This window comes from Rhinolophus hipposideros (assembly GCF_964194185.1).
Source record: "Rhinolophus hipposideros genome assembly, chromosome: 4".
In the NCBI taxonomy this organism is placed as follows: domain Eukaryota; kingdom Metazoa; phylum Chordata; class Mammalia; order Chiroptera; family Rhinolophidae; genus Rhinolophus; species Rhinolophus hipposideros.
This window is the reverse complement of record NC_138050.1, coordinates 20,449,398-20,462,391: the sequence shown is the minus strand read 5'-3', so window position 1 is coordinate 20,462,391 and position 12,994 is coordinate 20,449,398. Positions and strand designations below refer to the sequence as shown.

The window sequence follows — 12,994 nt, the reverse complement described above, 5'->3', positions numbered from 1 at the left end:
TTATTGATTAGGAGACTAAAGTGGTATTATTGGTAAGCAGACCAGGAGGTGAGATTAAGAGCTTGAACTAGGTGTGCAGGGCGGTGGCCAGGTAGAAGGAACTGGCGAGGGCAAGGTGACACGCTGGCTGGCTAAGGGAAATGAAAGAGGAAGGATCAGGAACATTCTGAAAACCAGGATTTGTAACCCCAGTGTTTGTGCACTGCATGTTTCCTGGAATCAGGCAGGACAAAAATAAACTTGAGGCCAATGCTTAGAAATGTAACTATATATAAATGCAATCAGTGCTCCACAAACATCTACTGCGGTAGATGCAACAATGAAACAATTCCATTACATAGGATCACCTTAAGATGGCTAGACGGGAAAGAAATTGCATGACAATTCAAATCAAACATTCAATAAGGATGTGCGATAGGACGATTTATTGTATTAAAAACTTGTCAGTATTTTCAGCTAGCATTTTCCAAATATTCTTGAGGCAGATGGATTTCACATATGCATACATTTTAAAGATCTGCATACAGATGGAAATACATGTAGAATGAAATTTACATTTGAAATGTATTTCAAGAATCTTAAAGTGCAACAGTAGTATTTCAGGACAAGTGCTAGCACAACTAATATCCCTGCCACGAATTTCTCCATATTTCTTGTCACTAAAGGCCCTGCCCAGGTCAGGCCTGCCAACTGGTCAGTGTCCTGACTGTCACGCTCACCTGCTCCAAATCCTTCCCCATACAGCAGCCAATCTTTAATCTTTGCAAAGTACAAATGTGATCATGTCTCTCTCTGGATGAAGTTCAAGCTTGACATTATACAGCACAAACCACTCTTTCCATGACCAATGGGTCTACAGTCTCATCCATCACCCCAACTTCCATCCCTGTCCACCATGAAAACCAGAAAATCAATAGGAAAAAAAAGTCACCTAAAATCTCACATTGCTTTCCAGGCTCTGATCCTGTTCGTGTAATTTGTACGTGGTTGCCATAATGATGGAGATACAATTTTAAACTGCTCTTTTCACAAAACACCATCAAAACATGCTGTTACATGGTTCCTATAATTATAATTTTAGATAAAGTGATGTACTATAATTTATTCAACCATTTCCCTTTTGTTAGCTATATGATTGTTCCTGATTGTTCACTTTTGCAAAGCACATGTTGATGAGATATTTATAAATATAGTTTGATAGTTACTTTTTTTTCCTTAGAATAATTATCACGAGGAAGAGCAGGGACTGAGTCAAGGCATGAACACTTTTATAGCTCTTAAAATACAGTCCAAATACCCCCAAAAGATTATTCACTGGAAATATTGCCAGTGAAAGACAAACTGTAAAGCTTAAAACAACTTTGTATATACGAAATAGGTTTTGGTCTCTGGAGGGGTATTTACTCCGCAGCTCTTTTAGAGTAGAAGGGAATAGCAGTTGGTACCTGTCTTGGGAATCCTGTTTACTAGTCTCACATCCTAAGAATTTACCCAGCTGGCTATACATAAGACATTCAACTCTGCCAGAAAGCAGCATGAAATGTTGAGTCCATGAATTTTAGGATGAGAAATTTATGGACACAATACAGATGAGCAGAATACAAGGATTATATATTTTCACACACCTTACCCATATCGTAGACATTTCCAAATATTATTTATTTAGTATCTGTGGCAGTGATGAAGAGAATGTTAAATGCAGTCCCTTGGCTGTATTTTAATTATGATTATACATATAGGAATCATATATAAATGGGTCTGCACTTAAGATAGTTTACCACTGTCAACAACCTAATTATCAATTCATATGTATACAATGAATACTTTCCTAAATTCTCTATTCCAGGAAAATCTTGGCATGAGAACTGATCTTGGCATTTCTGTAAAACATCAGCTCAGTGCCTCATGGACCTCATTTGTTAACTCTCAGTCTGTTGAATTAGATGCCAAAGTAATTTAGAGTTAACTAGCTCCAACTTGAACACAAAGATTGTAAAGTGCCTAATAGACCATCTTGTCTTCTATGCAAGATTTCTCCTTTTACCTTTTTGAAACCTGTCCCGTTATAAAATTTATTCTACCCAGTCTTTCCCATCCACCTATTTATAAACTCTAGATCTGTGAATTTTTTGTTATGTCTTAAATCTCAGTTAAGTGTCAGCTGGAGGACACCCAAAGATAAAGGCCATGGTATGATCTGTGGACACACAACGAGCCTTACGTGAAACCTGAGAAACTCAGAGGAGGCCAGAAGTGTGGGCCCTACAAACTAAAAGACACCGAAAGAAACCACACAGGATGGTCTGAACATAAAAATTCCTAACTAAAAGCAAGTCATGGCAGGTATTTATGCCCTAGGCCTGCAGATTCCTTGACAACAGTCAGTCTTTACCTTTGAAATTGCGTTGTCTGTTGACTTTGTGCATCTAGGATAACATATCTTTGAAATGGCAGATAACATACCTTTGAAATGGCAATTTTCTTTTCTAGATCTCTCAAGGATACCACTACCCAGCAACAGAGCAGAACACATTGTTATCTTGTTGCCCACACACCATCTCTATGTACTGTAAATGGTAACTATCCTGTACCCAACAATGTAAAAGAAGTACGTCCCTCTCCATTTGCTTTTTATCTAATCCCAGAGATCCCCATGCCCCTGCTTTGCTTTCTCCCGCCTCCTTAATAATCTACCACCAATGAATTTCATGTAACCCTCCTTATACCGCCTCCTTTGATTTTGATGTGTAAAATGAGCTGCAAAACAGCCATTCTCCTTAACATTTTCTTCATGGAGATTTTGTTTCCGGGCAATTGTTATGTTTGGCTCAAACAAACTCTTATAAGACTTCTCTTAGGCTGGATGTTCTTTTGTTGACAGACCCTATGTTTTCAGAAGCTCAGGGACAGGTGACATGGAAGTGGAGGACGATTAATGCCAGATCAAACATTTGAATGAAAATAAACCATCAGATATAGTCATATTTGAAAGAGTGGCTTAGAAGCCAAATATAGGAGACCTCACTAATGAAACACGTATTATAAAGCATTTGTCTTACTTATTCTATGTGTTTTTTTTTGTTTGTTTGGGTTTACAACATTGCTTATTCCTCTATCAAGGGATTCTGTTGCTTAAGATAGTTTACCACCCTCAGTAGCTGACTTGCCAGATTTTTCCTCATAAAAAGTACACAGAAGCACAAGGCTTGCTTTCAAGTGGAAAATGGGAGTTTCGATATGACATCAATCACCACAGAAGAATACTAGTTTGCTTTTAATCTTGGCCTGTATTAGGTGGGTCAGACTGCAAAGGTAGCATTTTAAGCAAAATAATATGTCTGAGCGAAAAACGAGAATTAATTCCAGGAGTTGAGAGTCAAGTTCACTATGTGGGAAGTGCAATAGAGACCCAAGCTTCAAGGTAAACCACTGTGGGGGAGGAAAAAATTTCCTCTACCCTTCTAGGTTCTCTGGTTGGTCAAATAATCAAATTGACATGAGATAGATTAGCAGGAGAAAAACAAATTAAAGTTTAATAGCATGTATACCTCCTGTATACATGGGACAGACCCAGGAAAACTGAGTAACTTGCCAAAAGACAGAAGCCACCACCTCAACACCTTCAGCTAAAGACAAAAGAAGATGTTGGGGGTGGAGAGTGAGTTATAGGAGGTGACCAGGAAAAGCACAGTAAACAAGGGTAAGATTGTTATGCAGCTTTAAGTTTAGGCCTTCTCCATTCATCACGTAAGCAGGCTTGGCACAGTGAGGGAAATAGCCTTACAAATGTAAGTGTCCTTCTACAAAGGGTAACTTCTACTTGGTTTCCAGAGCTTCTCCCATATCTGCTGTTCTTTAAAATTAGCCAGCCTAAAATAATATCCCAAAGAGGCCTATTTTGGGGTGGCAAACTCTGCTCCCCTTCATCACTAATTAGTCATGTACTCTCTGAACCTCCATTTGCTCATCTGTAAAACAATAATTATAATATTGAGGTATGTCCTATAGTCTCAGATGTTCTGAATGATGATCAAATTGTGTAAGGCATTGAAAAGCATCAGAGCATCTACTATGGTGAATATAAAGAACATAGGGTCTTGAACACACCTGGAAATACACATTTTTATTATATAAAACTCTAAGTTTGCCCCTTGGAGTGTTTTTCATAACAATATTATGAGCAACAATAACGTACTGAGGACTCATTTATGCCAGGCACTGTTCCTACAGGCTTTTAAATGTATAGACTAATTTAATTATCAAAATCATCCTATGAGGTGGTTGCTATTATTGTCGTCCCCTTTTCTCAGAGGAGAAAACTGAAGGCAGAGAGAGGATAAGTAATTAGCTCAAGTTTCTACAATTCCTAAGTAGAGGAACGAGAATTTGAACCCTGGCAGTTTGGCTCTTTTGATTGTAACTTTCAAAGTGATCAGTACAGTCTGCCCACTGGCCGTGGGACCCACAATGGTTCCTGGAACCACTCTTTGACCATAATTATGAAAGGATCAATAATCAGCTCAAAAAAATATCCAAATCCCTTGCTCTTATGTTCATATCAGCAACCCTGTGTGGGCCCTGAGAAGATTCATTTTATATGAACCCTGAGAAGGAGTTTATCTGCAGAGATGGACTCCCCATGGTCAACTGAGGGCCCAAATTTTATAACTAACAGCAGCCTAGCAGGCATTTTCTGATGGGGGCTTCTCACAGACTCTGTATATTGGGAAGAACCTCCAACTGAACTCTCGGCTTACGGTATTATGCCCTGCTCTGTTATGCACCTGAGTCAACTATTATGAGGGAGTTCCTGGTTTCCTCTTTTGACCAATGTACTAAGACCTGCCCTGTCCAGTCAGAACTGCTCCATAATGACCAATCTGGACGCATATTGCCTACCAATCAGTAGTGCATAATTCGGATCAATCAGAAGCGTACAAATTTGGATACCTCCTTTACATAAAATGACCTAATTGGGAATTCGGGCAGGAACTTTTGCTATAAAAGGTAGCCTCTGTCAGAGGAGCACAACTTAAGTTGCTACCTGAATGTGTGTCTCCCAGGCTGCAGCAACTTTTGCTCAAATAAATGCTTTTTATTCTTAATTCTAAAATTAATTTGGGTTTCCACTAGCAATAGCCCTTCTCCCCCAAGCCTTGGGGATCCCAACTGCTCACCATCTCTCTGCCTATTTGCCCCTAGGTAGTTAAGCACTGCTGCAGGAAAAGAAATAGCAAGGCAGACTGTTCCCGCCGTAAACATGTAACCACTAATCTCACCTGGGTCCTCACTCAACATTGTCCAAACAACTATTTCAAATGTCCATTCTTCTGGGAGAGGGCTGAATTTTCACCAAATGTAAACCCATACTGCGTTCTCTCCTGCTAGTTTTAGGAGGGGAGAAGTCCCTCCTCCTATCCAAAGCCAATCCATCCACACAGGTGGTCTGAAGTCCACCTGCCTCCACCTTTTCAGACAGCTGACGTGACATCAGCTTTTCTCATCTTTATCCTTTCCCTCGTACAGAATCCTTTCTGTGCATATTTATTGTCCAATTACTGCCTGTGTTTAGGAAATCCTTTCCTCACCTCACTCTCTCCTCCAGCGACGGCCTCTCCTTCTCTCTCCCCTTTTCCAGACAAAGGATTCCAGCTCTCTTCTCCTCCTCACCTTCCACTCCTTCCTGGCTTCCACTTCCGCCACTCCACTGCACTCCAGTGTCAATACTACTTTACCTTCCCTTCATTCTCTCCATTTAAAAAGACACTTCACGTTTCTCATCTTAGTTTTTCAGTAGCACAGTTGTTCTGTTTCTTTCTTCCTTAGGCTTCTGGTATACCGTATTCTTCCCTTTTTTTATTCCATGCCTACTTTTTTCTCAGGCTCCTTTATTGGCTCATCTTCCTTTACCTGACACTGGTAGTTTCTCAAGGCTGGCCTTAAGTAGTAACTGCTTCACGGAGTTGTTTAAGGATTAAATGAATTAATGAAATAATGGAATGGCTCAGAATAGTACCTGCACATAGTAATACTAGGGAAGTATTTGCTTTTGCCTCTAATTGATTTAATCTACGTGGCTTCAATGGCCACTTTTAGGCAGATAGTTCCCTAATGCAATGTCATCACTCCTGCCTCCTCTCTAAGCTCTAGGTAAGCAGGCACATTCAGGCTCATCATCTCTACTTGGATGTCTCCCAACACCTCAAACGCAACCTATTGAAAATGAAATTTCTCACACCCTGCTCAAACTTGGTTTGGAGGGAATCACAGGCTACTTTAAGAATCTGATAAAGATCAGTCTCTTCTCATAAAAATTCACAAATGATATCATTCTGCATAAGCTTGAGGCAATACATGGACCCCAAATTAAGGATCCCTGCCTTAGAGGATGTGCCACTTGAGCCGAGTCTTAAAAAAGAAGAGTAGAGTTTCACCTGGTGGACAGGCATGCCAGGTGGAAAAGGGTGTAGCTACCAAAGAGGGCAGTTTGACAAAAGCAAGGACCTGGAAACACCCTGCTGATGTGGCTAGATGCAGGGTACAAGGATGGACCTACCAAGAAGCAAGGTGTGTGTGAGAGAGAAAGGAAACCCATAACATGGGGGCTTGTAGGCTATGCTGAGCTCTTCACCTTTTATAGTGACAGAGCCACTAAAAGTTTGAACGGTAGAGAGACATGATCAGATCTGTGTTTACAAAATAATAATGATAGCAAATATATATTGAGTGCTCTCTCTGTATTTTATACCCAACATTAGGCAGCAATATGAAAGCTAGAGAGGGTAAGAGGGGGCAAGCTCTAGAAAAGCAGGGAAACTATGAACAGCTTTTTGATAACTAAACTAAACTTCAAGGGATTTGTGAATATGTGGCAAACACAAGACTAATAAGCATACACAGAAACTATTTTATTTAAATGCAGGCCATTCTACCTGTATCTTTAAGGCTGCTACTGACGCAATAAGAATTCTTTAAATAATTCTGTCCTGTTACAACTGCAAACTTTTGTGACAGGCAGAGAACAGAAGCTCTGGTGTCAGTATTGTGTTTTCCCGAAAATAAGACCTAGCCAGACAATCAGCTCTAATGTGTCTTTTGAAGCAAAAATTATAGTCTTATAGTAAAATTATATAGTAAAATTATAGTCTTATAGTAAAGTAAGACTGGGTCTTACATAATTGTGGGGACAGAGCCAGGAGAGCAGTTTCCAGGCTCTTGGCCTCATGATGAAAGGTGCTGGCTCAGGTAGTAGATGGCCATCAGCTGTGACTAGTTGGCCATCAGCTGTAACCAGTTAGCCATTAGCCACTGATATAACTGCCGTGACTGAGCTAGCAAGCACGGATTGCAGTTACCATGGCGGATTGCAGTTAGCAAGGGGTTGGTTGGCAGAAAAGCGGACGGCAGGTTGCTGATCATGTGGCTTCTGCTTCCTGTGTCTCCAACCCAGCCACCAGCGAGAATATAGTGGTATGACTCCCCTATCTATGGCTCGGTGGTGTTCCTTTTTGACCTCAGCATATCCTGTGTTCTTGTGCGGGGAGTGGGAACTGAGACCCCGCATGACACCCTGCATGACAATAATATAATATTATATATAAGACCAGTTCTTATTTTAATTTTTGCTCCAAAAGATGCATTAGAACTGATTGTCCGGCGAGGTCTTATTTTCAGGGAAACATGGTATGTTCAGCAAACCCATTCCCAGGAGTCCTGGCAGCTGTCATGTTGCTCGTTGGGATCCTGGGGTGATGTCACCCCCCTGGGTCAGGGATTCCTCTCCACTCATTTCTCCAAGAGGGAGACCGTGGAAAAAATATCTGTTTTAGGTGAGCTCTGAAAATTGAAAACAAATGGACTAGTTGGTGCTTTATTTAACCTAGCTGAAAATGAGCTGGTTAATTTTGCTTTCTTCTATTCACGGTCCAGATAACTAGAGGCAGGGGGGAGGGGAAGCTAAGGATCTTCAATTAAAGTTGATAAATGCCACACATACAAAGTGTGGGGAAAAAGTAAGGGAGTTCAGTATTTGGAGTCAGGTTACTCCACTGGAATATCATTGGGTACTGTAGTGAACCATAGATGATCACAAGTTTGGATAACAGGGAAAGTCCATTACAGGGTAAATGCTTTAGGGTATAAAGCCCCAGATTTGTGCGAACAGTGGCCGTGGAGGCTGCAAAGAAGAGTGGGGGTGGGCCTGCAGGAGGGGCTGAGTAGGGAGCCCTTCTTTGGGGCTGGTCAGACTCATGGGTCCATTCTGGACCGGGACTCTCTTTCTGCCACTCTCACAATGCTGCCAACCCCTGAAATTAGTCTAAACCTCCCAACCTTCCAGGATGGAGGTTTTCTGTCTGGGCAGCTCCAGCCCTCCCTCCCCCAGACAGGAAAAGACACCCTTTCCTCCTGGGTCGGTAAAGGCATCCTGGACATGGCGCTGACTCTGCATAGGGAAATCCTCTAGAGATAGGGGCTGGGTGGAAGACTTTACAATGACTTTCACCTCCTAAGGGACATTCAGGAAACCGGTTTTGTTGGGAGAGGGCTAATTAGTCTCTGAAGGTTTGGGGTAACTGTTTGAGTCCATTGAAGCGAACTCAAACTCTACAGCGAACATTTCTCTAACTAGGTCTTCGTCCCACGATCTTTATTGCACCTGTACCTAAGGCAAATAGTTAGGGGTGGGGCAGGTGCGCAAAGAGGTGAGGAAGTTCGGCGGGGGAGTGGAGGAGTTGGGGGTGGGGGATCTTTATGGAAAGCCATAAAATGAAAAATGCTATCCTCTTAGACGACTGCTGAAAGAGTTTCAGGTGCCGGGTGTCCTACCCTCTTTGCCTCATGCCCAAGCCCTCACCCCGGACTTCAGAGGGCTCCGGAGATACAAGAAGAAAGTCCTCCGGAAACAAGTGCAAAAGCATCCCTGTTTCTCTAACGATGATCTCGGGGACACTGCATTTGCCTGGCACTCCACATCATCTCAGTAATAACGGAGGACAAGAGGGGCTGGGGTGGGGGCCTGTGGAGGGAGGTACTCTGAACCGTAAGTCTTTCCACTTTCCCCCATCCCCGGGGTGGGTCCATCCTGCCCCCGGGAACCATGGACCACCCAGCTGGGCTCTAAGGGCCGGCCTGGGGGGGGCGCGGGCCCGCCACAGACCCTCTGGCTTCCCTGGGGACCGGGCGAGAGCGGCAGCCCCCGTCTCCCTGTTCCACCGCTGCAGCTCCCGCTCGGCGGCTGGGTCCAGGAAGGTCCCGGGCCGGGGAGGAGCTGCCGCGCAACTCGGAGAGCGCCCCCCGCCCACGGCCCGCGTCGGCTCACCCTCCGGTCTCCGCGCCCGAGTCCACGCAGTCATCCTCCTCGCCAGCGCCCTCTTTGCGGTCCATGGCGCGCTCCGTGCCGCGCTCCGCTCGCAGGCGCCGGCGTGACCTGGGGCACGCTCCCTCGGGGCCGCCCAGCACAGTGCCGCCAGAGCTGGCGGGGCTCGCTGCTGGCGTCTCCACGCCCCGGCTGGGGCAGCCGACTCCGGCGTCCTCCGCGGCCCCCCGCGCCGCGCCCTCTCCTGGCCACCAGGGGCCGGGCACCAGGGGCCGCGCGCCCCGCCCCTCGCTGCTCAGCGGTGTGAGCGTGTGCGCGCTAGGGTAAGTGCATGCACGAGAGGGTGTGTACTCCGGGTGTGAGGGTGTGCGCGCGGTGTGTGTATGTGTGTATGTGAGTGAGGGTACGTGCACGCGCAAGAGGGTGTGAGCACGAGTGTAAGCGTGTGCGCGCAGATGTCCACATGTGCGCGAGCATCTATGAGCTCGTGTGTGGCGCGCCTGTGTGTGGTGTGCGTGCATGAGTGGGAGAAGTGTGTGAGGTCGCGTGCGCCTGTGTTTGTGGTGTAACGGTGAGGTATGTGTTTGGAAGTGCACACTTTTGTGTATGTACTGAATGTGATTACTCCTGTGCCTGTCTGTGATTTGTAACCGCGGGTGGCGTGTTTAAGTGTCTGTGTGCCTATGGGAGCCACCCCTTTCCCCTGGAACCACATTCTGTGAATCAGAGGCCCAGGGATAGCCCCGAGGTTCCCAAGACCAGCGCAGCGAACTGCACGGGAAAATACCCCACCGCACAGTGAAATCAAGTAGGGATCTGTTTCATTTCTGGGACAATAGGAATATCCAGGTGTTTTCTTCTAGTTTCCTCAGAATTGCCAACACTGAATTCATTATCCCCTTTCTTAGCACAGGTCTGAGTGGCTTCCCACCATCCAACTTTCCAGTTTACAATCGGTGCCATGCATTGTTTTGCTATTTTTTAACAAAATGTCTTTTAAAATAAAGACCATTCAATGTGATTCAGTCAGGGGTTGTTCCAGTAAAGGGATAGATGTTTGCAAAGTACCCCTGTCAAGACCTAGGGTGAGTTAATGATCATTATTGGAAGGACTCACTTCCCTTTGTCAGATAAGGTGGTATGGAAGGTTAAGGGGAGGGAGGACCAGAACCATTGGGTTTAATTCTGACAGCCATGTCCAAGTAATTAGAAGGCACTCATTTCTACTTTCTTCTGTTTTAAGACAAGTTATTTAATCTCTTTGAGGCTTAATTTACTTATCTGTAAAATAAGGCTATTGATATCTACCCTATAGCCTGTTGTGAATGTAATGAGATCATGTGTGTACAATACTTAACGTTGGTCCTGATATATGCCAAGCGCTAGTCACAGGCAGCTATGGCTACATTTAAAGATAGATAATTCCCAACTTGCAAAGCAGTGTTACTCTGGGTGACAAATGATACCGTAAAGAGGAATATATTGTTTTTCCTCTCTCCTGTTTCCCTCCCTTTATTTCTTCCTTCCCCACCTAAATATCACTTTCTGATGCTTATCTTAATTAAATTACACAAAAGAGAAAACTATTAATAAAAGAACAGAAATGCAATCTCCTCATCAGGTAAATATGCCAACCCCAAATCTTAAGTGAATTTTCCTTACTGAGCATAAAATTCCTTTTACACAAAACAGACATGAATATATTCTACTCAATTTGTGCTCATTAGCTGAGAAAAAGGAACATGCCAGTTCTTCAGAGATTTCTCCCGACGCCCAAGTACTGATTTCTAAAAGAAAATTCTCACACGACAAAAGAAATTTTGTGACTGATTTACTACACAATGCCATTAATGATGATTTTAAATTTATCAATTCATTCAATGATTTAACCAGACAGGAGAGTGAATTCTGAATATACAAATGAAAGAAAACAGCAACAGATATGGTGCCTGCCCTCACAGAGTTTGTAATCCAGAGGGGGAGACTAGTTAAGTGAGTTAAATATCTTGAAATATATAAAACATAAACAGAGGTAAATGCTATGAAAGAAAAGCATAGTGTGCTCCGAGAAAAAGAGAACATTTTAAATTTGAGTGTCAGGAAGGGACATTTTAGCCCTCTGCTGCCTCAGGGCCTTTGTGTTTGCTGTTTCTTCTCCCTGGAATACTTTCTGCCAGATTTTCTGCAAGACGCCTGCTATATGTCCTTCATGTTCAAATGGTCCTTCATCAGAGAGCCCTTCCCAACTAATCCTACATCACAGAATCCCCTTACCTCTCCTACTCTTTCTTATAACTCTAACAGCACCTAGCACATGATAGATTTAGTTACTAATTACCTGCTCTTCCCTCCCCAACTTTACTGCAAGAATGCCAGCTCTATGAGAGCAAGGGCTCTGTTTGTTCCCTGCTATATACCCAACACCTGGAGCAATAAATAAATAAAATATATCCATTTCTGTTTTACATAAAACTAATTTTATGCTCAGTAAAGATAATTCATTTCAGATTTGCGGTTGGCGTATTTACCTGTGTTTTTTCTTCATTATGAGATTACACTTCTATTCTCCTTTTGTGAATGGGTAAATGAAGGGGAAGCAGACCCAGCGTGGAGGTGGGAAGTGAGGCGAGTGTCCCAGGTGGGGACCAGCAAGTGTGAGGCAGGGTGGGGCACTGAGCATGTGATTAGAGGGGGGGTAAAGGAAACCTAGGTGACTGGAAGAACACAGTATGGCAGAGGTGATAGATATTTCTACATAAATGTGACATCTCCGGGAAATCAATAGACAATTATTGCCTATTTGGAAAGTGGAAGGACAAATATAGAGTCAGTGAATCCAGGTGAAAGGGAGTGATAAAAGTGGAAAAATAGATAAGTACAATGAACATTCTACCATCTTGTTATTCTTATAGCCACTAGGGAATCTACCTTTGTCTATTCTGAGAACGGATAATTCATATTTGTCACTTCATTTAACCCTTGACAAAGAAAGTTCTGTGAAGTAGGTGTATTTTTCCATTTTACAGTGGAGGAAACTAAACTGCAGCAAGTGCCTGCCCCAGGCCACCCAATGAGTGAGTGGAGGAGCCAGGTGACCCTTATATGCCATGGAGTTCTAGTCATCTACCTGGAGGGCTAATGGATGGGCCAGTCCATTCTCAGGAAGACTGCATTAAGAAAAAGGTCAGAGAAGAAAGAGTGACATTAGCATGGCCTTTAGAAGGAGGGCTGTGGAAAATGAGATGCTACTTAAGTTATTTCAGTCTTTTTTAAATATGCAAAGAAAGGTCAGACCAGATAAAAAGCTTGGGCCACATCTCAAAATGATGCATTGATTCAGGTCCCCTCGACCAAAGGGACACAAGTGTTATCATTTATTTTTGGCACAGTATCTGATGGCATCTCAGTGATGCATTTATTATCTGGAAGAAAAGTCTGAATGGTAATCACTATCCCTCTGAGCTGATGTATCATGGTTCTGCGTGGGCTCCCACTTCAATCCTCGGGTCTGAGGAGCTTCATTTTATTTGTTATGTTTTTGGAAATAGAGCTGTCAGCAGGGAATCAGCAGGGGGACTTGCAGTGATCACCATAGGGTATCTTGCTCATAATCTTGCATGGTTCCCTGGCTCTAATTCTAACTATTTAGCATCAATCACTTTAATCAATGGGAGTACA

At 43.5% G+C, this 12,994-nt stretch overlaps 1 protein-coding gene across 1 annotated transcript in view; it reads right to left on the bottom strand.

Moving 5' to 3' along the window:
• Positions 1 to 9,540, bottom strand: part of FAM124A (family with sequence similarity 124 member A) — a 78,253-nt gene extending 68,713 nt beyond the window's left edge. Inside the window, exon 1 of the mRNA XM_081046635.1 lies at positions 9,320 to 9,540. Coding sequence (XP_080902761.1) covers positions 9,320 to 9,384 — 65 coding nt within the window. The 5' untranslated portion in view covers positions 9,385 to 9,540. The remainder of the gene's footprint in view (positions 1 to 9,319) is intronic.
• Between the last annotated feature and the right edge of the window lie 3,454 nt (positions 9,541 to 12,994).